The sequence below is a fragment of the Rana temporaria genome, chromosome 2 (assembly GCF_905171775.1).
Source record: "Rana temporaria chromosome 2, aRanTem1.1, whole genome shotgun sequence".
Lineage (NCBI taxonomy): Eukaryota > Metazoa > Chordata > Amphibia > Anura > Ranidae > Rana > Rana temporaria.
Window position 1 is genome coordinate 213008907 of NC_053490.1, and position 24405 is coordinate 213033311.

The 24405-nt window shown below is 42.9% G+C and overlaps 1 protein-coding gene across 3 annotated transcripts in view; it reads left to right on the top strand.

Annotated features, from left to right (window-relative positions):
* Window positions 1-5076: 5076 nt before the first annotated feature.
* Window positions 5077-24405, top strand: part of UPF3A (UPF3A regulator of nonsense mediated mRNA decay) — a 50538-nt gene continuing 31209 nt past the window's right edge. For 2 of the 3 annotated variants that reach the window (XM_040336379.1, XM_040336377.1), the window contains exons 1-8: window positions 5077-5402; window positions 8142-8248; window positions 11510-11616; window positions 19690-19788; window positions 21912-22022; window positions 22701-22756; window positions 22847-23005; window positions 23678-23835. In XM_040336379.1, the coding sequence (XP_040192313.1) occupies window positions 5268-5402; window positions 8142-8248; window positions 11510-11616; window positions 19690-19788; window positions 21912-22022; window positions 22701-22756; window positions 22847-23005; window positions 23678-23835 (932 nt within the window). In that variant the 5' untranslated portion in view covers window positions 5077-5267. The remainder of the gene's footprint in view (window positions 5403-8141; window positions 8249-11509; window positions 11617-19689; window positions 19789-21911; window positions 22023-22700; window positions 22757-22846; window positions 23006-23677; window positions 23836-24405) is intronic. The other variant, XM_040336378.1, reaches the window with a different exon arrangement.

The window sequence follows — 24405 nt, forward strand, 5'->3', positions numbered from 1 at the left end:
AGGCCGGACGGAAAAAAAAAGTCCTGCTAGCCACATCTTTGGAGCGGTGTGTATACCGTTCCTTCACCGCTCCTGCCCATTGCAATCAATGGGACACCGCGGCTATACTGCCGGCAATGCGCCTCTGCAGATGCACATTGAAGGCGGTTTTAACCCTTTCTCGGATGCTAGCGGGGGTAAAACCGCCCGGCTAGCAGCGAAATTAGCAGTAAATCGCCGCTAAAAATAGCGTTACTTTACCGCCACCATACCTCCCACCCCAGTGTAAAAGGGGCCTTAGAAAGCATCATAGGCGTGTGCAGGTGTTATGCCAGGTGTGCTTGGGCACACCCTAATCGTGTGGTGCCGTTTTCCCCCTACTGCCCTGGCTTCCTACCATGCTGAACACTTTACCCCCCCCCCCCCCCCCCCGCCTGTGCTGGTTTCCCTCCTCTCCCCTCGGCTACTGTGGGGGGGATGTTTCAGGATGGAGAGTGGGGAAAGGGCTAGTCAATATGTCATTTGCCGTCCCCTTCCTTTTTTAAATGAACTCACTCACTGTGTTCATTCATAACTGAGGCATAGTAACAGTCACTGTCCAGTGCTGCAGAGAATGACGTGTGTTTGAGCTTTCGGGCGCACACTCTAATGCATGGAAAGCATGCAAACTTCACCATAATCAGTCATTGGCCGGATAGATTTTAAATGTTTTTAGAATGTGTATGCTGCCAATGAAGACAGTGAAATGCTCACAGTGCTCCTGGATTTTACCATTACTTGGATAACTGGCCACTGAAAAGAAATAGTCAAGGCCTAAGGATCCATTCACACCAATGCGTTTTTTCATGCTTTTTGCAGGAACGCAGGAAATAATTTTTTAACATCGGTTTCTATGGAACACTTTCACATAAATGCATTATTGTGCCTCTGCCTTTATGGAAAGGGTCTTGGACCCATCCCATTCTGGATGTAATAGACTTCAATGGACCTGCATTCAAAACGCAAGTAGTGAGTTTTTACTGCAATTTTGCCATGATTTGCATATTGTGTCTTTTTGCTTTACATTCACTGTATATAGCCAGTTGCTAAGGATCAGGCCGGGAAGCTTGCCTCTGCCTCCTTAACAACTGATGAGTCATCAGCTGTCAGCGGGTCTCCCCGCTGACAGCTGAATGTAAAGAAAAAGAATTGCAGAAAAAAACAATTATGAATAAAACAGTGTGGGGTCCCCCCAGGTCCATAGGGCCTGGTATGGATTTGGAGGGGACACGCCCAGCAGGTAGGAAAGGGAGGGGACAAGCGAGTGGGGGAGGTGCTTTGGTGTGGGGGGCTCTAACCCCTCCACCCCAAAGCATCTTTTCCCATGTTGATGGAGACAAGGGCCTCTTCCCGACAACCCTGGACGGTGGTTATGGGGGTATGCGAACAGGGGGCTTATCGCGATCTGGAAGCCCCTTTTAATAAGGGGACCCCCAGATCCCAGCCCCCCCTATGTGAATGAGTGTGGGGTACATTATACCCCTACCCATTCACCAAAATAGAAAAATAAAGTGTAGTGTTACAAAACACAAATGCTCAGATAAGGGTCTGGTATGGATTCTGGGGGGACCCCACACCGTTTTTCAAAAAAAAATTGGCGTGGGTGTGTCCCCTCCAAATACGTACCAGACCTGAAAGGACCCATGCAGTTTTTTTCATTATTTCCTGTTTTTTTTTGCCGGCAAATCTTTTTTTTTTTTATTCAGCTGTCAGAGGGGAGCCCTACTGACAGCTGATGAGTCATCAGTTGAGGATGCAACAGCCAGCTTCCTAACTCTTAGCAACCGGCTATATACAGTGAATGTAAAAAAAAATGCAGAAAGCACAGCAAAGAGCACTGCAGAAACCTCAAAAGCAACATGCATAAATGTAAATCAAGCCTAATGCCCCGGAAAACACGATCGAAAATTCCGACAGCAAAAGTCAGATGTGAATTTTTGAACAGAAATTCTGACCGTGTGTATGCTCCATCGGACTTTTGCTGTCGAAATTTCCGCCAACAAAAGATTGAGAGCTGGTTCTCAAATTTTCAGATGGAAAAAATCCAATCGTCTGTAGCAATTCTGACACGCAAAATTGCGACGCATGCTCGCTTTATCATAGTTTTTGCGCCGCGTTTTTAACCCCCGCTAGCGGCCGGAAAAGGGTTAAAACCGCCCGCGAAGTGCTGCTGCAGTGACGCTTTGCCGGTGCTGCCCATTGACTTTAGGAGTGATGTATACACCGCTCCTACAGAACCTCAAAAATGTGGCTAGCAGGACTTTTTTTAACGTCCTGCCAGCGCACCGCTCCAGTGTGAAAGCCCTCGGGTAGTGCCAGATTGCTTGCCACCCTATCACAGTCCCACTATAAGGCTCAATGCACACTGGGCTTAAAAAAAAAAAGTCTGTTGTCTCGTGAGTAAAAAAACGCTCATATAGAGAGAGCATTTTTTGTACAAAGTTTAAATGAGTTTAGAAGTTTTTTCTGCCTCCAAGCTCCAATCAGAAACGTGAACCAGAAGGTTTTTTTTTTCTGCCGCTAAACGTTAAAGTCAAAATTAGGGTTGTCCCGATACCACTTTTTTAGGACCAAGTACAAGTACCAATACTTTTTTATGTACTCGCCGATACCGATTACCGATACTTTTTTTTAAATGTGTCCATGTGTCCCCAAATGTAGTCTTGTGTCCCCAAATGCAGCCATGTGTAGTCAATGCAGCCATGTGTCCCTAATTGCAGCCTTGTGTAGGTCCCCAGTGGCCTACCTGGGTAGGCAAAGAGAGAGCCCCTCCCGCCACTGCCGCCTAGTTGATCATACAAAACAGCTTTCATTTCAATAGCGGTGTGTTCCCCGCCGCGCGTCATCATATATAGCCCCTCCCCCTTGTCCGGGCACTTTGATAGACAGATCACTCGTCAACTCCTGGGACAGGTGATCTGTCAAAGTGCCCGGACAAGGGGGAGGGGCTATATATGACGACACGCGGCGGGGAACACACAGCTATTGAAATGAAAGCTGTCTTGCTCTCTGCCCGCTCTCCGCCCCCTCTCAGCCCGCTCGTCATTCCCCAAAAAAGTATCAGGTGAAGCATCGGGAGGATTTGTGCGAGTACAAGTACTCGCGCAAATGCTCAGTATCGGTCCCGATACCGATACTAGTATCGGGACAACCCTAGTCAAAATATGCATGGACACATAGGATAACATTGAACTGCTTCTATAGGTAGAACACAAAACCCCTGTAAAAGCAACATTTTTTAAGTCAGTGTGCATGGCGCCTCAGTCACTGATCACCGCCATTACAGTATAGTGTCTATAGCTGCACAGATTCCAGTATATACACCATAGTTTGTAGACACTATGGCCCGGATTCAGAAAGGAGACACGACGGCGTATCTCCGGATACGCCGTCGTAACTCTGAGTTGTGTTGTATCTATGCGACTGATTCATAGAATCAGTTACGCATAGATTTCCCTAAGGTCCGACCGGCGTAAGTGTCTTACACCGTCGTATCTTAGGCTGCATATTTACACTGGCCGCTAGGTGGAGCTTCCGTATATTTACGCAATGAATATGCTAATTAGGTAGATACGCCGATTCAGAAACGTACGTCCGCCCGGCGCATTTTTTTACGTCGTTTACGTTAGGCTTTTTCCGTCGTAAAGTTACCCCTGCTATATGAGGGGTATCCTATGTTAAGTATGGACGTCGTTCCCGTGATTTGCGGCGTAATTTCGAGCATGCGCACTGGGATTCTTTCACAAACACCATTCATTTAAATAAAACACGCCCGCATCATCCCCATTTGAATTAGGCTGGCTTACGCCGGACCACAGACGTTACGCCACCGTAACTTAGGGCGTAAGTTCTTTCTGCATACGGAACTTGCGCCCTATTTTCCGGCGGCGTAACGTATCTGAGATACGTTACGCCCGCCAAAAGATACACCAATGTATCTGAATCCGGGCCAATAACTTTAGCACAAACCAATCAATATACACTTATTAGTTGTATTTTACCAAATACATATAGCAGAACACACGTCGGCCTCCATTTATGAAGAAATTACATTTTGTTTTTTCTATTGGATATGTCCAGGGGCCATTAAGGGTGCACGGGCACTGACCCTCCATCCATGTGTCCGGCCCCCATGCAGGACGCCAGATGCATGGATTCCGATGGGGGGGGGGGGTTTGAAGCATGTGATTAGAGCCAGAGGCTCTAATAGGCTTTAAAATAGGGTGGGCTTGGGGCGCAGAGCACTGCGAACCGAGCCCACCTCGGTGTGTTACAACTATTCACTATTGTAACACTGATCCTCCTCCTGGCCAATCAGGAAGCGGGTCCTGGGACCCGTCACCTGATTGGCTGAAAGGATAGGCAATACGATTGGATGCCTAGAAGAAGAAGTGAGACGCGCGGTGGAACCCGCCGAGATGCAGAGGAGAACACCCAATGGAAGCCGCAAGCTGCCGCCCATCCACAACCTAGATGGGGTAAGTGAAGGACTTTGATTGACTGACCGACCAACCAACCGACACAGCCCGCGGGGGGGAATGGGTAGTTCGGGTGACCTTACTGACTGACTGACAGCGGGGAACGGACCTGCCAAGCGACCGATCGGGGGGGGTGGTTGTTTGCTGCCCCCCACAAAAAAAAACACCAGCCGCCACTGGATATGTAGAAAATATTGAGAGGGGAGGTTAAAAAAATGAGTTGTGTTTTTTCCGCTTATATAACAGAAAATTAAAAACCCAGAGGTGATCATATACCACCAAAACATAGCTCTATTTGTGTGGAAAAAAATGCAATACGCTTTTGTGTAGTGTTGCATGACCGTGCAATTTCCAGTTGGAGTAGCAAAAAATGGCCTGATCATGGGGGGGGAGTTGAAGTAGTTAAAGTTCCACTTTAAGAAAACGATTGCAATGACATAGTAAGGCTTCTAAGAGATTGTGACGCTTGGGTGTTCCATTGAGAGAATGTGAGGGGTACTGAAGATCCCCTCCCCCAGATCAGTGCACCTCACATCTATCACAGAAGTGTGCAGGGGGGCCAACACAGGGAGCGCGCACCGGCGACTACACGGGGTCGCGCACAAGCCTGTCACACGGAGACGCGCACCGGGACAGCAGCCGCAGCATCTCTCGTTCTCGGCAGGTGATGGGGATGTCGCTGGCGTAGACGGTGGCCCCTTTGCCTGGGTGTGAACAGCAGACACCACAACGGGCAGCCGGTCGCAAACTAGGAGGGGTCGCATCCCGAATATGAGGAGCGAGCGGGAAACGCCGCCGTCCGTACTGAGGGGCAACCGGGAGAACCGGAGCAGTGACCGGAAGAGCAGGGAGGTGGAAGGAAGCGCCATGAAACAACGGGAGGAGAGGAAGTCGGCCCTCAGCAAGGTGAGGTAACCGTGTTCAAGTGGCAATCATCATCGCTTTCATTGTGTACTACACCGTGCGTGTACACCGAGCCTCACTGGGTACCAGGCTGTGATTGGACGGGGCGGTCACATGACCTGTGTGTTGTAGGTGATACAGAGGAGTGCTGTGGGTACAGCTGAGGATTGGGGGTGGGGAGCATTCACATTACACTTCAGTATTTATGTGCAGGCAGGTGGGTGAGGAGGGGTAAGTGTCCAATTGCTGTTGTGTGTTCCTCACATAGACAGACATGAGGCAGCACCATGGACAGCGGTATTTCATATACAGTAATATGGCCTCATACACACTGGAAGAAATCATGCCGCTAGGCCCGTTCACATCTGAGCGTTCTAGAATCACGAGGTTCTGCCAGCGATGCTGGAACATGCCAAAATCACGGCAAAACCACCATTTATTATTAATAACACCCGAAACGCCAAAATAAATTAGCATTTTGTTCCCTACAAAACACTCAAACCACGCTTTCCAAAAGCGCACCAAAGACCTGTTAAAACTGTATGATATATACGCTGTTCAATGATTATTTGTCCTTTACTGGAAAACTGATAAAGTACCTTTAAAAAAAAAATTGGCTGCAAAAAAGCTCAGGGGTGTGGAATTGTCTTAAAGATGTAATAAAAACAGCTTTGCCATTCTAAAACTTCCCTCCAACCACTTTGCATATTATTTTATATATACTGAGTCTGTACTTGCCAAATATGCTGCAGTAATTTCCCTCCACTGAGTCTGGCTGCAGCCATTTTAACTGTGGGCAGCTGAAGCTGCTGCCTGTTCACTTCCTGGATTTAAACAGACACACACCTGCAGCTCTCATTGAACCTCTTATGACTCGTCCCCTCTCCCTTCCTGGCAGACTGTCACCAGAGTGAGAGTGACAGCTGTGCATGATGTCATAAACCTAGGCTAATGACCAGACAAGAATCAGGAAGTGGCTGTATAAGGTATTTACTGGCAGAAAAAAAAATGTTTTACTATCCAAAGTTAAAACAAAAAGGGCAGAAGATTTAATAGATGGAAAGATGAAAAAATGACTGAAGGTCCGCTTAAAAAATGACGTGTCAAAGGGACTAATTTGGGGTTCTAATCTACTTGTCCCTCATGACAATCTACTTGTTTCGATAAAAAATGTATTTTTTAAACAAAACTGTATTTAAATTTGAGGTGAAGGGTTAAAGAGGAAGTAAACTTCCTCTGCTCAAAAAAGAAGGAAGGGGGGGGGGGGGGAAGCGCCACCTAAGTGCAGTATCATAGGGAATTTTTTTAATACAATGGTTAAGAACACTTACAACAGGTAAGGTAAAATGAGCTTATCGTGTACTGGCTTGTCTGCCAGGATGTCCTGGGTCCTTACTCCTGCATGGTCTGCCAGGGAAGCAGTGTAGGTGGAAAGAAGTTCCTAAGGTGAGGAGGAGGCCTTCAGAAGAAGCAGACAGCTCCAAGCACGTAGCCAGTTTCTATCCAAGGTCTCCAGCAACTTGGTCCCCTCCTGGTGACGTCACGTCCGCCCGAGCGTTCCAGGCTGGTTGGGCGTGGACTTCCTCCTCGCCATAGGAACTTCTTTCCACCTACACTGCTTCCCAGAGAACCTGAATCATCCATCTACGGCCAGCTTTAGACCCCCTAAAGCCTAGTACACACTGCTAGTTTTTTTTTGTTCAACCCAGCGGGCTGAACAAAAAAAAAACCTGACAGGTCAGGTTTGAGCTGCTGTACTAACAATCTGATATTAGTACAGCGATATCCCCTGCTGTGCTATTGTGTCCTGACAGGGAGGTGGCCCCCACGCCAGAACACTCCAGTCAGCAGGTTCAGCCATTGGCTGAGAGCGCTGATTGGGAGCTGGTCAGCAGACCTGTTTCGGACATGCCCCTTTGACAAAAGCCGGCCTTACCTGTGAATAATTTATATTTACTCCTTTTTTATTTTTTTACATAAAGTGTAAGTCCAAGTAATTTTTTTATTTTTATTTTTTGGTAGAGTGCAAAAGGATTAGAAACCCTGCCAGGTTTTTTCTTCGATTCGGGGCTCTGTTTGTAAGATTTCCCCTTATTTACTGTCCCAGTTCGGCAGTGAGGGAAAGTCTCCAACATCCACACACAGAAGCTTGGTTAGGTAGACCCTCTTGCTACATGGTTTTTGTAAACCTAAGGCTAGGTTCACACTGCTGCGAATTTAAAATCGCGGTAAAAAATCGCGATTTTTGCGGCTGCGATTTTGCCGCGATTTCGGCCACGATTTAAGAGACATCTGTGCAGGGTTCAATGTAAATCGCGGCCCGAAATCGCAAAAAGTAGTACAGGAACTACTTTTTGAAATCAGTGCAGCGCCGCAGATGCGGCGTCGCACCGATTAGGACAGTGCCATTGCCGGCAAATGCCGCCGATTTGAGATGCGATTTGACATGTCAAATCGCATCTCAAATCGTACCAAATTGTACCCAGTGTGAACCAGGGCTAAAGGAGATTGTGCAGAAATTGCAGACCTCGAATCTTCCTGGTGTAGAGTCATCCTCAGACAGAGTAAGTTAAACTGAATTTACTAAAATTTAGCACTTAATATACTTACATAAAAAATGTGTCTGATTATCTTTAAATAAAAAATACAATTCTTATTATTTCAGTATCTTTTGTTGAGCTTAACATCTCTTTACGTTATTGTCAACCCTGTATTTTTATGGTATTTTGTTATTTCATGTAGGTGGTAATTCGTCGCCTTCCTCCCAGCATCAGTAAAGAACAACTAGAAGAGCAACTGCATCCTTTGCCTGCACATGATTACTTTGAATTTTGTACTGCTGATCAAAGGTATACATTATATAAATCAAAGTACACTTAGGGGTCTATTTATAAAACATTTATTGCACAAATGTCAGAAACATTCACAGTATGCATTATAATACCGTGTTTCCCCAAAAATAAGCCTGGGTCTTATATTAATTTTGGCCACCAATAACACATTAGGACTTATTTTCAGGGTAGGGCTTGTCATGCAATGTGCCAAGTGTGAATAATAGCAAATGTGCTTGTAAACTGCCAGAATCCTTAACACTACAGCAATATACAATGCAAAAGGTGTATGTCTCACCTTCCTATAGCATCGCTCTGCGCTTCCATGACTTGCCTGAGCTGTCTTTCTTGCACTGAGCACTACAGAAGGGGGGGGGGGGGCGAGATCCCCTGCTGACAGCCAGGAGAAGAGAAGGGGAGAGCAGTGAAGATTTGCTGAGCAGCACTTCCATGGCCGGCTCCGAGCAATGCAGAGGGAGGGGGGGTCGAGATCTTCCACTGACAGCCAGAAGAAGAGAAGGGGAGAGCAGTGAAGATTGGCTGAGCGGCGCTTGCATGGCCGGCTCCGAGCAATGCAGAGGGAGGGGGGGTCGAGATCTTCCACTGACAGCCAGAAGAAGAGAAGGGGAGAGCAGTGAAGATTGGCTGAGCGGCGCTTGCATGGCCGGCTCCGAGCAATGCAGAGGGAGGGGGGTCGAGATCTTCCACTGACAGCCAGAAGAAGAGAAGGGGAGAGCAGTGAAGATTGGCTGAGCGGTGCTTGCATGGCCGGCTCCGAGCAATGCCGAGGGAGGGGGGGTCGAGATCTTCCACTGACAGCCAGAAGAAGAGAAGGGGAGAGCAGTGAAGATTGGCTGAGCGGTGCTTGCATGGCCGGCTCCGAGCAATGCCGAGGGAGGGGGGGTCGAGATCTTCCACTGACAGCCAGAAGAAGAGAAGGGGAGAGCAGTGAAGATTGGCTGAGCGGTGCTTGCATGGCCGGCTCCGAGCAATGCCGAGGGAGGGGGGGTCGAGATCTTCCACTGACAGCCAGAAGAAGAGAAGGGGAGAGCAGTGAAGATTGGCTGAGCGGTGCTTGCATGGCCGGCTCCGAGCAATGCAGGGGGGGGGGGGGTCGAGATTTTCATATCAAATTTGTTCACTTTACACCCTCTGCACTTACCGCATGCAAAAACTGGGGGGACCCCAGAAGAGGAGGTTTAGGGTTACTCTGTGCAAAACTATTGCACAGAGCAGGTCAGTATGACATGTTGGTTATTCAAAAAAATGAAAGTGGTAGTAAACCACTGGGTGTTATTTTTTTTCTTTCTAACCTGAAAGGTAATGTCATAATGTACTAGTTTGCATTGCATAGTTGCACATTATGTTAAACTTACCTGAAAACAAAGCCTTCCAGTGGCGCGCTGTCATCGCTGCAGAAGCTTTCATCTTCACCCAGTCTTCCTACTGTATGACTGGCTGGGGCCATGATGATGTCACTCCCGTGCATGCAGTTGCCAGGTGGCCGTACCTTCAGAGAGCATGCGCCAGTGACATGTACAGTAAATATCCCGTAAACAGTGCATGTTTAGGAGATATCTACAGCAGGGCTCAAGTCCTGAGCCACTACCCAGGCTTTAAGAGTTACTCGCCACCAGTTGCCCCACCCAACACCTCCCCTGCCCCACCCCTATGTCCGTCCCTAAACACGCCCTTGTAAATTATCTCATGAAATTACACTGTTAAATATTTTAAGCAGAATTAAGTTCCAAAAATAAATATTAACAACTTTAACAATAGTAACATAAAGCATATAAGTACCCATCTGTGCAGCCTCAGTGTGCCCGTGAACGCAGCCTTACCAACCAACCTACTGTGTTCAGATTTCAAATAGAATGACTAAAGAAAAAGATAAAAATCTCTGCGTCATCCCCTCAGCTGGAGATATAGAGGAGAGTATCCTATAAAGAATCAGATACCTCAAACTCTATCTCATACACCATAGCCTCATACAAAGTCAAATCACCCCCATACAATTATTACAGGGAGTGGATGGTAGCCTGAGCCTCTAGATATATAAGCATATATTTAGGGAGGACTACAGGTCTTCAGAGAGGATCAACTGGTCAATTATAAACACCTTTATGAAAGTATATTTGGTAAAAATAGAACATGAAAAATTGCAAAAACCTCTGACATAACAAAAAGTTAAAATGACAACGTTGTCAAAACTAGACAAGAAAACAGCTGCAGACACCCATACAACCATACATCCACCACACCACCCAATCCGATGGTTTAATCAAAGAGGCTGCAGATGGAGTGTGATGTGGTTTTTACCACCAGTTGGCCAGTCTATGACTTCAAAGATAGTACAGGGCCAGATGTGATATGTAGTATACAAGGGATGGGGTGGAGGAATTTAACTGGCCTGCACAGAATCCTAACCTCAACCCGATAGATCATTAGGATGAATTAGAGTGGATACTGCAAGCCAGGCCTTCTCGTCCTCATCAGTGCCTGACCTCACAAATGCGCTTTTAGAAGAACGGTCAAGCATTCCTATAGACACACTCCTAAACCTTGTGGACAGCCTTCCCAGAAAAGTTGAAGCTGGTAGAGCTGCAAAGGGTGGGCCAACTCAATATTGAACCCTATGGACTAAGACTGGGATGCCATTAAAGTTCATGTGCGTGTAAAGGGAAGGGTCCCAATACTTTTGGTAATATAGTGTAGATGCTTATATATCTTAAATATAGATTTCAAATAGAGCAGGAGCCAGAGGCACAAAGGACACATGACATTTATAGTGAGTAATGCCCATTGTGCTGATTTCTTTTTCTTTATACTAAACTTAGACTTTAAGGTGCCAAACACTCAACTTGACAAATTAATAAAAAAAACATAGAAATTATATTTGACAGTTAAAATTGAAAAATGTATATAAAAAATTATGTATAAGGAAGCCCCAACGTTTGACATCATACTGTACAAGTGTCAATTGATCTAATTTTTTTTTTTATCTATCACATAACATTTCTAAGTTTTTTTAAACTAATATATGAGGTTGATTGTTTAGCACCTTAAATGTCCCCCGGGCGTAGACTACACAACTAAAGTACTTGTCTTAGTAGGTTTGGGATGTGAAGTCACAACCCATTTGTCAGTCCCATATATCAATATTCATACTTTTGAGATAAATATCGCATGAGTTACTCCCATGAGTTTATCTCCGTGAATTGACTACTTTGTTTCTTACTTTCTGACTTTTTGTCTAATGTTTATGTTTTTCTTTTCCAGTTTATACCCACATCTCTTTTCTAGAGCCTATATTAATTTTAGAAATCCAGATGACATCTTCCTGTTTAGAGATAGGTTTGATGGATTTATCTTTATTGACAACAAAGGTGAGAATAGTTGTTTAAATTATTGCTTAGCTTTTAATTACTTTCCTTTTAGTTCTAATTATACAGTAACATGATTATAGAATTGATGTCATACTTATGCAGAAATGCTTGTCACTTTTTTGTTTAAATGGGTTGTTAATTATATTTTAATGTGTATATGGGAAGGTTAAAAACAACATTGCATTTTTAAAGTGGAGGTTCACCCTAAAATTAAAGTCCACCTTAATCACAGGGGATCAGTGTGTACATTTTACGTTCGCTGTCCAAAAAATTAAAAAAAATTCCATACCTTCTTTTTTCGTTTGTGAACCAAGCACTTCCTGGTTCGACTCCCGCGGGAGTGGGCTTGTCGCTGTAGCTGCAATGTCTCCTGGGAGCACAGCGTGACGCTGCCCAGGAGACGATTCCTTAGCGGAACAGAGGAACTCTGGCGTAATTTCCTACGTCACATGACTCGTGCAGCCGGTCATGTGACGAGGGTGGATACAATTCCGCCATTTTAAGTGATGGCGAGCATTCACCGCATCCCGGGAAGGATTTGCTTGTGGGCTTCAGAGCGCCCACAATCAAGATGGAAGCCTCCGAGAATTATTTTTATAAGTTATCTTTTGAGGCTGAAAGACATTGCGGTGGCCTGCGAAATAAGGACACGTGAGTACACACTTAAATATAGGATGAGCGGCAGATGCATATAACAAAAAAAAACGTATTCCCGCGGAACCCCCGCTTTAAGGAGTTTATACTATCTTTCCAGAAGTTTAGCAAATGTAGGTAATAGGAACAGGACATTTCTACTACATTTACAGGTATCCAGACCACACGTGGCTACAAAATCAGCGAAAATGTTTTTCCTTACTTGGTTCAAAGTATATTTTTAGAATGTAGTTTGAGTTATCCACAATCAAATCTTCCACAATGTAAAAGGGTCTAATGTGAAGCAAATTGTTTTCTGACCTTTAGGGCTCTTTCACACAGGCGGACTGTTCAGGTCTGCCTGCCAGTTTTTTAGTCGGACCTGAACGGGGGCTCCGTGCTCCTCTATGGAGCCACGGATGTCAGCGGTGACATGCCCGCTGACATCTGACCCGATCCGCCAAAGTGTGACGGAGGAAAAACCTACTTTTCCATCCGTCTGGCGGATCGGGTGAACACGGACAGACGGTCCGTGTTCATCCGATCCCCCCTTTGGGAAGAGCGGAGAACAGACAGGGCGGTCCCTGCACAGTGTGCGGGGACTGCCCTGTCATCCGCGGGCTCAGCGGGGATCAACGGAGCGATCCCCGCTGAGCAAGTGGAGGTTCACGGGGCGGATCATTACTGATCCGCCCCGTGTGAAAGGGGCCTTAAGGCCCGTACACACAATCATATTATCTGATGGGAATTGTGTGATGACAGTCTGTTGTTGGAAAATCAGATGGTCTGTATGCTCAATCGGACAATTGTTGTCGGATTTTCCGCCAACAAATTTTGTATAGCATGCTTTAAAATTTTCCGACAACGAATGTGTCTTGTCGGATTTTCTGATCGTGTGTACACAAGTCCTTTGGAAAAAAAATCCAAAGTATAAACATGCATGCTCAGAAGCAATGCTAACCATAAAACAACATTAACAGAAGTTGCCCAAAGGGTGACGTTAAAGAGCTGAAAAAACACGTAGTTTCATGTTTGTTGGCCGACAATTCTTTGCCGTTTGTATGCAAGACAAGTTCACGGCCAAAGCCCTTCGGACAAAAGTCCTGCGCTTTGTCTGCGGAAAACCCGATCGTGTGTACCACGCTTTAGGCTCCATGTTAGTTCTGCTGCAGTGAAGGTGAAACTATTGAATTATGCTAATTTAAAGTCCAACTCCAGCAACAACAAAAAAAAGTTTTATGCATTGGATAGGATGGAGAAAGGCCATAGCTCTTCTTATTGCTGTTTGCATCCCTTCTGAGGAGATTTGCCATCTTTTTAAGAGAGGAATTGATAGGAAATCTCTTCTATAGATAAAAGTGGATTTGCATTTTAGCATTGCTGGGTTGGAACTTCTGACAGTGTTTTTTTTTGTTGTTGCTGTTTGTGCCTTCCTGTCCAGGTGACACTACCTCTTAATTTCTTGTCCTGGTGGCAGAGGGACAGGATAATCTACCCTATTGGGTGGCATGCAGCAGCTGCCTAATAGAAATTTCCACTCTTAACAAAAACTGGTACAGCTTGTGGGAGCTAGGCTTTTTAGGGCTTTAGCATAGCAGTTGGAGCTGCTTTTGTATTTTTGGGAACTGGGGGGATCCTTCTGTTTAGCTTTTGCCCAAGCTGGAATTGAGCTTAAAAATCAGTCTATGCACTTTTATGTATTTTCAGATATGCATGTGAATGGTATTCGCTTAAAGTTTAAAGCTTAATGACAACGTGAAAGAAGTTTGTTTTGAATCTTTGCAAATTTGTTAAAAAAAAAAAAAAGATCACATGTACAAAAGTATTCACAGCCTTTGCCATGACACTCAAAATTGAGCTCAGGTGCATCCTGTTTCCACTGACCATCCTTGAGATGTTTCTACAACTTGATTGGAGTCCACCTGTGGTACATTCAGTTGATTGGACATGATTTGGAAAGGCACATACCTGTCTATATAAAGTTTCCACAGTTAACAGTGCAATGACGTCCAAGGACTAGTCTGTAGACCTCTGAGACAGGGTTGTATTGGGGCACAGATCTGGGAAAGGGTACAGAAAAATGTCTGCAGCATTGAAGGTCCCAATGAGCACAGTGGCCTCCATCATCTGTAAATGGAAGAAGTTTGGAAACACAAGCACTCTTCGTAGAGCAGGCCGCCTGGCCAAACTCAGTGATCGGGGGAGAAGGGCCTTAGTCAGGGAGGTAACCAAGAACCAACCCAATGGTCTCTCTGACAGAGCTTCAGCATTTCTCTGTGCAGAGAGGAGAACCTTCCAGAATAACAACCATTTCTGTAGCACTCCATTAATCAGGCCTGTATGTTAGAGTGGCCAGATGGAAGCCACTTCTTAGTAAAAGGCACATGACAGCCCACCTGGAGTTTGCCAAAGGGCACCTGAAGGACTCTCAGACCATGAGAAACAAAATTCTCTGGTCTGATGAAACAAAGATTGAACCATTTGTCCCAAATGGCAAGTATCATGTCTGTGGGAAACCAGGCACTGCTCATCACCTGGTCAATACCACCCCTACAGTAAAGCATGGTGGTGGCAGCATCATGCTGTAGGGATGTTTTTGAGCAGCAGGAACTGGGAGACTAGTCAGGATTGAGGGAAAGATGAATGCAGCAATGTACAGAGACATCCTTGATAAAAAACCTACTCCAGAGCCCTCCCCATCCAACCTGATTGAGCTTGAACGGTCCTGCAAAGAAGAATGGGAGAAAATGACCAAAAAAGGTGTTCCAGGCTTGTAGCATTATACTCAAAAAGACTTGAGGCTGTAATTGGTGCCAAAGGCGCTTCAACAAAGTATTGAACAAAGGCTGTGAATACTTATTTACATGGTAATTTTTTTATTTTTAATAAATTTGCAAACAGTTCAAATAAACTTCTTTCAGGTTGTCATTATATGGGGTATTGTTTGTAGAATTTTGAGGAAAATAATGAATTTAATCTATCTTGGAATAAGGCTGCAACATAACAAAATGTGGAAAAAGTGAAGCGCTGTGAATACTTTTCTTGATGCACTGTATATTGACGACTTGTTGTTAGTGTGGAGGGGTGACTTTCACACGTTGGAACAGATGTTGCAATATTGTAATGATAATGACCTAAATCTGTGTTTTCACTACATAAAGGAACACACTCAAATAGATAGTTCTACAACCACATTTTAAAAAAAAATGTGCAGGCAATACCTTACTGGGAATTTATTAGGATGAGACAAAACTGCTCCACTGACAGTTTGTAGAGGAGGCAGAAATTGTGCGGATGAGGTTATAGAAAGTGGTTATCCTTCTTGGTTTATTCAGCGAGCAAGAAGGGTAACTTCTTATTTCTCTCAAAAAAAAAAACACAGAAAGAAATTTACTAAGAAAGTGGAAGAATTAACCTTTACTACTACTACTACCTTTTCTGTGAAGTATCCATATTGTATTGATATAATTAGAAGGAATTTGCCAATTCTGTATGTGGACAAGCATTTGCATTAGATCTCTCATTTTTCCTGAAGCAAAGCATGTACTTTTGGTTCAATATTGTAACCTAGTTAATATGATGTAAAGAAGAGACATAAAACTTGCTGTCAGTCCCTATCATCAGTATGCCCTGTTGTATGTGGGATGCACTATTCTCCCACTAAGAGTCAGAACTGGGTATAAGTATTGTGTTGGTTTTAACCCAGATGCTTATCAGCTATCTAATGGGTCCAAACGCTCCCTAGAAGTACATAAAGGTGATATGAGTCCCTTTGTGTTTTTTTTGGGATAGAAAGGGTCAGTTTATCAGATGGCAATAGGAAAAGTTCCCCCAAAGGGTTTTTTTTAGCAGCAAAAAGGGGTTGAATTGATCAAAAGAGGTAACTGTTTTTAAAAAAAAATGTATTGCCATATGTAATTCCAATAGCATGTATGAATTAAGATATGATCTCTGGTTATACAATACAAAACACATTTCATCATAAATAGCGATGTTGATACAGTGGAGCAAAACATTACATTAAAGAATGCCAGCCACATAGATACATATGGCGCGTTTCGACCTGTACTGTTATGATCTTCCTTAGGGGTGGTTATTTAATCTAAAAAAATTATGTACATTAAGAAACTAAAATTAAAAGCATTTCATAGTGCACACACATTTGTGTACAGAGCAATTGTATATTTACAGCTAAAAGATGAAATTGGGACAGAGATTCTATAACCAAAAAATGTAAAGAAATTGGATAGTCCTGACGGATCCATGATCAATCCTCGTCCTCCCAAGACGGAATCCAGTCCAAAGGAGCTTGCAAGAAGCCACACTCTTGACACCTACAGAGGAAGAAACAAATGGCAGCCGCGGTAAGATTCCCAATGATGATAATAAATGAATATATGTTATATGATCAAACTTTGAGGGTACTGACAGAATTCCAAAATGCCAGACTAACAATAAAGATTTTTTTATATATGTTATTCATATTCATTATATTTGTTATTTTATAAAGTAACCTTATGTACTATGTATATGTATATTTGAAGTATAAATATGTTCATACTATAAATATACATTCTAATATATATATACATATTACATAAGGTTACTTTATAAAATAACAAATATAATGAATATGAATAACATATATAAAAAATCTTTATTGTTAGTCTGGCATTTTGGAATTCTGTCAGTACCCTCAAGGTTTGATCATATAACATATATTCATTTATTATCATCATTGGGAATCTTACCGCGGCTGCCATTTGTTTCTTCCTCTGTAGGTGTTAAGAGTGTGGCTTCTTGCAAGCTCCTTTGGACTGGATTCCGTCTTGGGAGGACGAGGATTGATCATGGATCCGTCGGGACTATCCAATTTCTTTACATTTTCTGGTTATTGGATCTCTGTCCCAATTTCATCTTTTAGCTGTAAATATACCATTACTGTGTACATAGATGTGTGTGCACTATGAAATTCTTTGAATTTTGAGTCTCTTAATGTATATATATATATATATTTTAGATTAAAAAAAAACTCTGAGGTTCGAAATGCGTTGAGGTATTTATGTGGCTGACATTCTGTAATGTAATTTTTTGCTCCACTGTATCAACATTGCTATTTATGATGAAATGTGTTTTGTATTGTATAACCAGAGCTCATATCTTAATTCATACATGCTATTGGAATTACATATGGCAATAAAAATAATTTTACAAACAGTTACCTCTTTTGATCAATTCAACCCCTTTTTTGCTGCTAAAAACCTCTTGGTGAACTTTTCCATATTGCAATTTTTTGGGATGTGCAGCCTCTTCATTTCTAAAGGTGTGATTTCTCTATTTCAGTTTATCAGATAGAGGTGGTGACTTGCTCAACAAATTGCCAATTTGCCTAAAATGTTTTGGATGCATTGATTGGGCTTGAGGGCATCGGCTGGCTTCAACCATCATTGCGATATGGATTTCTTTCTTAGATAGACTTCCCAGTTGCTCTGTTTTGTTTGTATGATACTTTACGTCTTCATATTTTATTGCCATGTACATATTAACAGCATTCCTGTTGTAAAAAAGCAGAAGTGCGTTATAATTTAATTTTGTTATGTAGTTTTTAGAATGATACATACAGATGAATTAGGTTCATGAATTAGAGTCCCCCTTTCCCCTCTGTCTTTCAATGGAGGATAAATTTGAGAAACTTTGGATTGTTCAAGTCAGTCATTAAGGCTATATGTGGCTGAAACGCAGTAAAGGAATTCTCTTCTATTTGTGTTTTTACTGTTAGCCCATGGAAAACTAAACTTAAAAATTTGGAATTTAGGACCGTGTGCAGGGGTATTCATCTTATACTATGCTACAAGGCTTACAGGGCCTCTCTGCACCGTTTCCCTAGTCAGGAGGATATGTGAGGTTAAGTAGGTAAAAATGTATATTCATTTACCAATAAAGTGGACCTAAACTCTGGAAACTATGCCAAAAAAAGCAGGCAGAAGTCAAAGGCTCCAAGTATTATAGGCTCACTGCAGCTACTAATTTCCCCATTGACTTACAATGCCTAATTTTGCACTGTTTCTGTAGAAGAACTTCCTGGTAGAAGCAGGGCTCTACTTTCTCATATTACAACTGGTGGGGTAATATTCAAAAACAGCAGGGGTGATGGGGAAACACTGATTCGCAGAATAGAGGAAGCACATGGAGATCTTTGAAGTGCAGGTCCTCAGGTACAGCTTCACTTGCAGCATGCAGACAGTTAGCAGCACAGTAGTGGCATCATGCTATATGTTTTGCCAGAGTGTCTAGCAAAATTGAAAAACAAGGCTGCACTACATGAAAGTCCTACTGGTAAGGTTATTGTGTATAGGTGGCTGTTGACACAGTCCCCACTCTTAGGCCTCGTACACACAACCGGTTTTCTCGGCAAGAACCAGCAAGAAAACTGCTGGCAGAGCTTTCTTGCAAAGTAAACCGAGCACGTGTATGAGGCTTTCAGATTTCTCGTTGGGAAATCTGGCCAGAATCTCGACGAGAAAAATAGAGAACCTGCGCTCTATTTTCTCGTTGAGATTCTTGTCGGCCTGTTTCCCGACGAGAAACCCGAGAGTGTGTATACTTACCTGTCGCCGTGGAATCCCGCGCATGCTCAAAATGACTTTGACGCATGTGTGGTAGCTTCCACGGCATAGGTAGGGTGAAGCAAGATGGCAGTGACGGCATCGAATGTGATGAGCGCATGCTTGTCGTACGCGATGACGTCACCGCTTTCTTGCCTTTCAAGAGAACCGCGGTTCTTTTGAAAGGTCTGTGTGTACACTCGGGCAGCAAGAGATTCTTGCCAAGAATCTCGTCGGGAAAAACAAAGTTTTTTTTCCTGACAAGATTCTTGCCCGTGTTTATGAGGCCTTAGGCCAGTAGACTGTGTCAACAGCCAGCTGTACACAAAAAAATTACCAGTAGGATCTCCGTGGATTGTGGATTTGTTTTTTTATTTTTGTTATATGTATTGAGCTAGACAAGCTCTTGTGACCTGCAACTGGAGCAGTGGACTTTCTGAGAGGCTGTTCTAGGAGCTTGTAGCAGTGCAGTTTTTCTTTGGCTTTTTGCAGGGGGGGGGGGGGGGTATAGGCATAGTCACATGCCAGGAAGTGCCCTGCTACTTTTCAGAAGAAATTCAAGACAAAGGGTAAATCTTTCATGGCACTTACTAGGCACAATAAACATTTATAGATAGTCCCTCTATGTTGGCAGAACTCCACTTTGTAAATCAGTTATTGATATATATTTTATCATTTGGCTCTTGCATGAATTGACGATACATTGCTCTCATAGCTAATCTATACTGTGTACATGAAGTATAAATTTGTATGTCTCTTCTATAACTGTATTTATGACAGTAAACTAGCACAATATAAACAACTGCCCTAACAAGGCTTCAATTTGTTCCCTCAGGTCAGGAGTATCCTGCTGTTGTTGAATATGCACCTTTTCAAAAAATTTCCAAAAAGAAACTGAAGAAAAAAGACACAAAGGCTGGAAGTATTTTTGAAGGCAAGTACTATTATAAAAGTGGTTCAGTTTCTTTATATATAAACAACTACTTTTTTATAGATTTCCAATAGCAAGCACCATACTTTTCTAACACTAATGCCGCATACACACAATCCCACATCAAAACCGTGGATTTTTTTCCGATGGATTGTTCGCTCAAACTTGTCTTGCATACACACGGTCACACAAATGTTGTCGGAAATTCTGAACGTCAAGAACGCGCTCACGTACAACACTACGACAAGTTGAGAAAAATTAAGTTCAATGATTCCGAGCATGCGTAGGATTTTTGTGCTTCGGAATTGCATACAGGCTATTGGAATTTCCAACAAGAACTTTTGTTGTCAGAAAAATTGAAAACCAGCTCTCAAACATTTGTTGTCGGATATTCAGACAGGAAATGTCCGATGGAGCATACACACGGACGGATTTTCCGACCAGAAGCTCACATCGAACATTTGTTGTCGGAAATTCCAATCGTGTGTACGCGGCATTAGACTGTTGGATTATACTGCTACATATAGGGGAAATGGACCCTGGCAAAAAAAAAAAGAAGCACAGAATAACTCCACTTACAACCATCATCTGGGAAGAGCTACCTGGTTTAAACAGTAATGCAGCATAGTACTGTTACTGCTCATTTATTGGTTTAGTTAGTAGGTATATTACAGACAGTTCTTTTTCTATTTTTGCTAATAGAGATCCTAAGTGCCCCGCTGAAAACAGCTGCACATTTCTATCTGTTATCTCCTACAGTGAGACATGATTGGGGAGTTTAGATTTAAAGTCTCTCCTGGTTAATATACATGTTCTTCCCTGCAGCTCCACCTGCCCTGACACGGATTTCACAGTACTCGCCACTTTGCTCTCAGTGACTAGTGGCAACTCTTCCAGCTTTCTTTATATTCACTGTGTATTCTTTAGTGAGTATGGTATTAGCCAGAGCCCTGTTACAGCAAATGCAGCGCTCAATGGGGCCGGTAAAAAATAACTTATTTGCAAATGTTGTGCTCAATCAAGTTAATGTATTGGATGCACGCTTGAATTAAAAAACAACTATCAGATGAAAATGAGATGATTAAAATCAAACATAATAAATGAAAACTAATTTTCATGGTTGAAATACTCAGAAACTTAGAATATACGATACCGCCACAACTCCAGGTAACATAGGGTTGGCATCAACAAGTGTGCTTCCAAGTCCTGATCCCGACTGGATAACCTGATGGCTCAAAGTGCAGAAGGGAAATCAGGGTGGAGAGACTCAGCTCTCTAAAGTGCAGCTGCTGGCTTGATTTCGGGTGTCCAACTCACTGTGCTATGGAGGTGTATTATAGTCCACGCCACTAGATGTTAGTGGTCAAGCAGGCTGATCAGGCGAGCTGAGACCAAATCTCAGTCACCATAGCAACATCGAGCTTGCGATCTGCCCAGCATCCGGGTACTCCTTATTTCGGTCCCGACCTTTGCTTCCGGCATTTCGGATTCAGTGTGCGTCACTCAGATCGCCATCCAGGACGCCAGGTCTCAGCTCACCTGATCAGCATGCTTGACCACTAACATCTAGTGCCGTGGACTATAATACACCTAGGTAGCACAAAGGTCTGGGGTGCATTTTATGTAAGAACCCAAGCAAGAAATAAAAAAAAAATAGTGTGGGCCCCCAAAAATCTATACCAGATTTTTATTCTAAATGACAAAATTCAGTTTCCATAAATTTCAATAGGGTTCAGGCAAGTGTTCATCAAACATCCAGCAAACCAAACTTTGCTTGGTTCACTCATCAATTGGTGAGATTGCAGTCCTCCATTTCTTAAGTCTGCACACCTGTTGGGTCTTTTATTCATTTTATAATATAGAGAATGCAATATACGATACACAGATGGGTAGAAAAATTGAGGTGGACAGTTATGGCAAGCAGATATCAATGGACAAGGATATGTAAGACCCCAGGAACCCACCTTGCTCTACCTATAACTAAAATATCACATTGGGTGGGTGAACTGATCGCTTATGTACTGACTTTAAAACAAAGTGTCAGTATTTTTCTGGTCTTAATGTTTTATATCATTAACATAATTAATTTGGTATTTATATGTTTCCCTGCTTTGTTTCTTTTGTAGACTTAGAGTACAAGAAGTTTTTGGAAAACTATTGTGCAGATGAGGAAAAAATCTGTGCAAACCCAGAGACCCTTCTGGGAGAAATTGAAGCAAAGACAAAGGAACTCATTGGTCTGTTCTGCATGTGTGCAGTATGCTCTAGCATTATATTTAGCTGTGTTGTGTTTGTTAAAAAGGATTGTGAGCAGCTATTTAAAGCTTAAGTGTAGCTAAAACTAAGATACGAACAGAAAAATCAGCACAAGGAACATAAATTGCAGTCAGTAGGATTCCTCTTCTTTCAGTCCAAATCTTCCTCTTTCCTTGCCTTTACCTCCACCACCGTCAACATAATATTCTTGTACCACAGGGGTTAATACAACTAAGGGGCTATAACAGGCTCTCATCAAGAGAGCACAACTATGCCCATCCTTTCCGCCCATACATACATAGAATTGTCAGCTCTAGTTAGCAGCTGCAACACACACTGACACTATAGCTTCCTGGAGCTCACCTTTTATATAAAGGGGACTGGGTTTTCCTTTCCTTTAAATTATTGTTTATTATTGCCACTGACCTGCAAAGGTTTGCGATTCGCTCCTACCTGCAACTTGTAACTGACACTAGAATGAGCATATGCTTGTCACATAATTGTCGGTCACATAAATTCTGAGCTCTATTCTGATTACCTAATTGTAAAATATGGTACACCTTGGAAAGCACTGTCATGACTTAGTAAAAATAGATATATGTGAATTTCTAATTATATATATTGTCATATGTTTTTACCAACACCAATCTGATTTACAGCAAGAAGAACGACTCCACTTCTTGAGTATATTAAAAATCGAAAGTTGGAAAAGCAGGTGAGCCAGACCTTAAACATGTCTGCTAAATCAAGAATATATATTTTTTTGAAGACTTCACAGTAATAGTTGATTTAAATTGTGTTTTAGAGGATGAGAGAAGAAAAAAGGGAAGAAAGGAGGAGACGTGAGTTGGAAAAAAAGCGATTAAGGGAAGAAGAAAAGAGAAAAAGGAGAGAAGAAGAAAGACGTAAAAGAAAGGAGGCAGACAAGCAAAAGAAGCTGTGTGAAAAAGAAATTAGGATCAAGGTGAACATAACAATACAAACGCCATAAGGCCTAATGCGCATTACTGTCTTACATGTGTTCGACTTTTTTTTTCTGCCTTTTAACACCCCTTCAATGTTAGCCTATGTGCCCATGCACACACAGGCGTTTACAGGCAGGAGCGTTTAGAGGCATAAAAAAAATCCCATCACTTGAACGTTCAGAAAGGAGCATTTGGGCAGAAAAAAACACGTAACCATGCATAAACCCACATAAACATGCGAGTTTGTGTGTTATTGCATTATAATGTCCAGAATAAATTAATATTCTGGACAATAGAATGCATTACGGACAAAAGTGTGCAGGCGCACATAAATGCTTGTAAAAAACCTAACTTTTACCATGTTTTTTTAAGCTGCTTTTCCCCTGTCAGGAGAAAAGTTATGCAAAGGAGCACAGTGTGCACAAAGCCTTAAACTACTATTTTACCAATTCTGAAATGTAGTTAAAGGATTTAAAGATGGAAAACCAAGAACTGTGTTCTAGGAATTCCTGCTGATGAAAAGTAGAAAATGCTGTCCCTACACTGTAACTCAAAAAAAATATATATGGTTTCTAACACAATGATTCCTTTAACAGATCATATTATGAACTCGCCTAAATGATCCCTGTTGATGCTGATTTTTTTTTACAATAATATATTTCTGATTATAGCTTCTAAAGAAACCTGAAAAGGGTGATGATGTCATTAGTGACAAACAAAAAGAGAAAATAGAAGGAATTGAGGTGGAAGAAACAAAATGGGAAAAGTCTACTTCTGGGTCCACTAAGAGTCGAGCCTTTGAAAGCTTTGCCAAGGACTTTAAAGAAAAGTAAGGACTGGTTATTTCACTATTTAAATAGTTTTTAGTTTATTTTAGTTTGTTGCAGAGAGATGTATTCTAACTATAGAACTTGGTTTTGGTTCCTTGAAACTGGTCTTTTTTGTTTTGATCATATGAGTAATGGCACACAGGAAATTGTACACTAGTTTGACACTGATATACTGAACATAGTTACTTTCTTGTGATATAATTCAGGGGCATTGCTAGGCCTTAAGCTGGCCATACACTGACGTGCCATGCACTGTGCTATTGTGTGTGGGGCACACAGGCCCTGAGGGAAGTGGGGCCCACTGTGTCCTGTCACACACTGCACACAAGGCATCTCCTGCTCTCTTCTTCCACCAGCTTCGGGTGCTGCAGGAAGGTTACAGGTGGAATTAACTCTGAAAATAGGCAACCACACCAACCTCACTTGTACTGTACTGCCCCTCGGAGCACCCCCTCCCTGCAGCACCGCTGGCCCATTTCCCCTCCTCCCCCTTCCCCCACCCGCTGCAGTTGCTACTAGGGCGGGTGATCAGTGCCATGTTCGGGATGGGGGGGGTTGTTAAACATGTC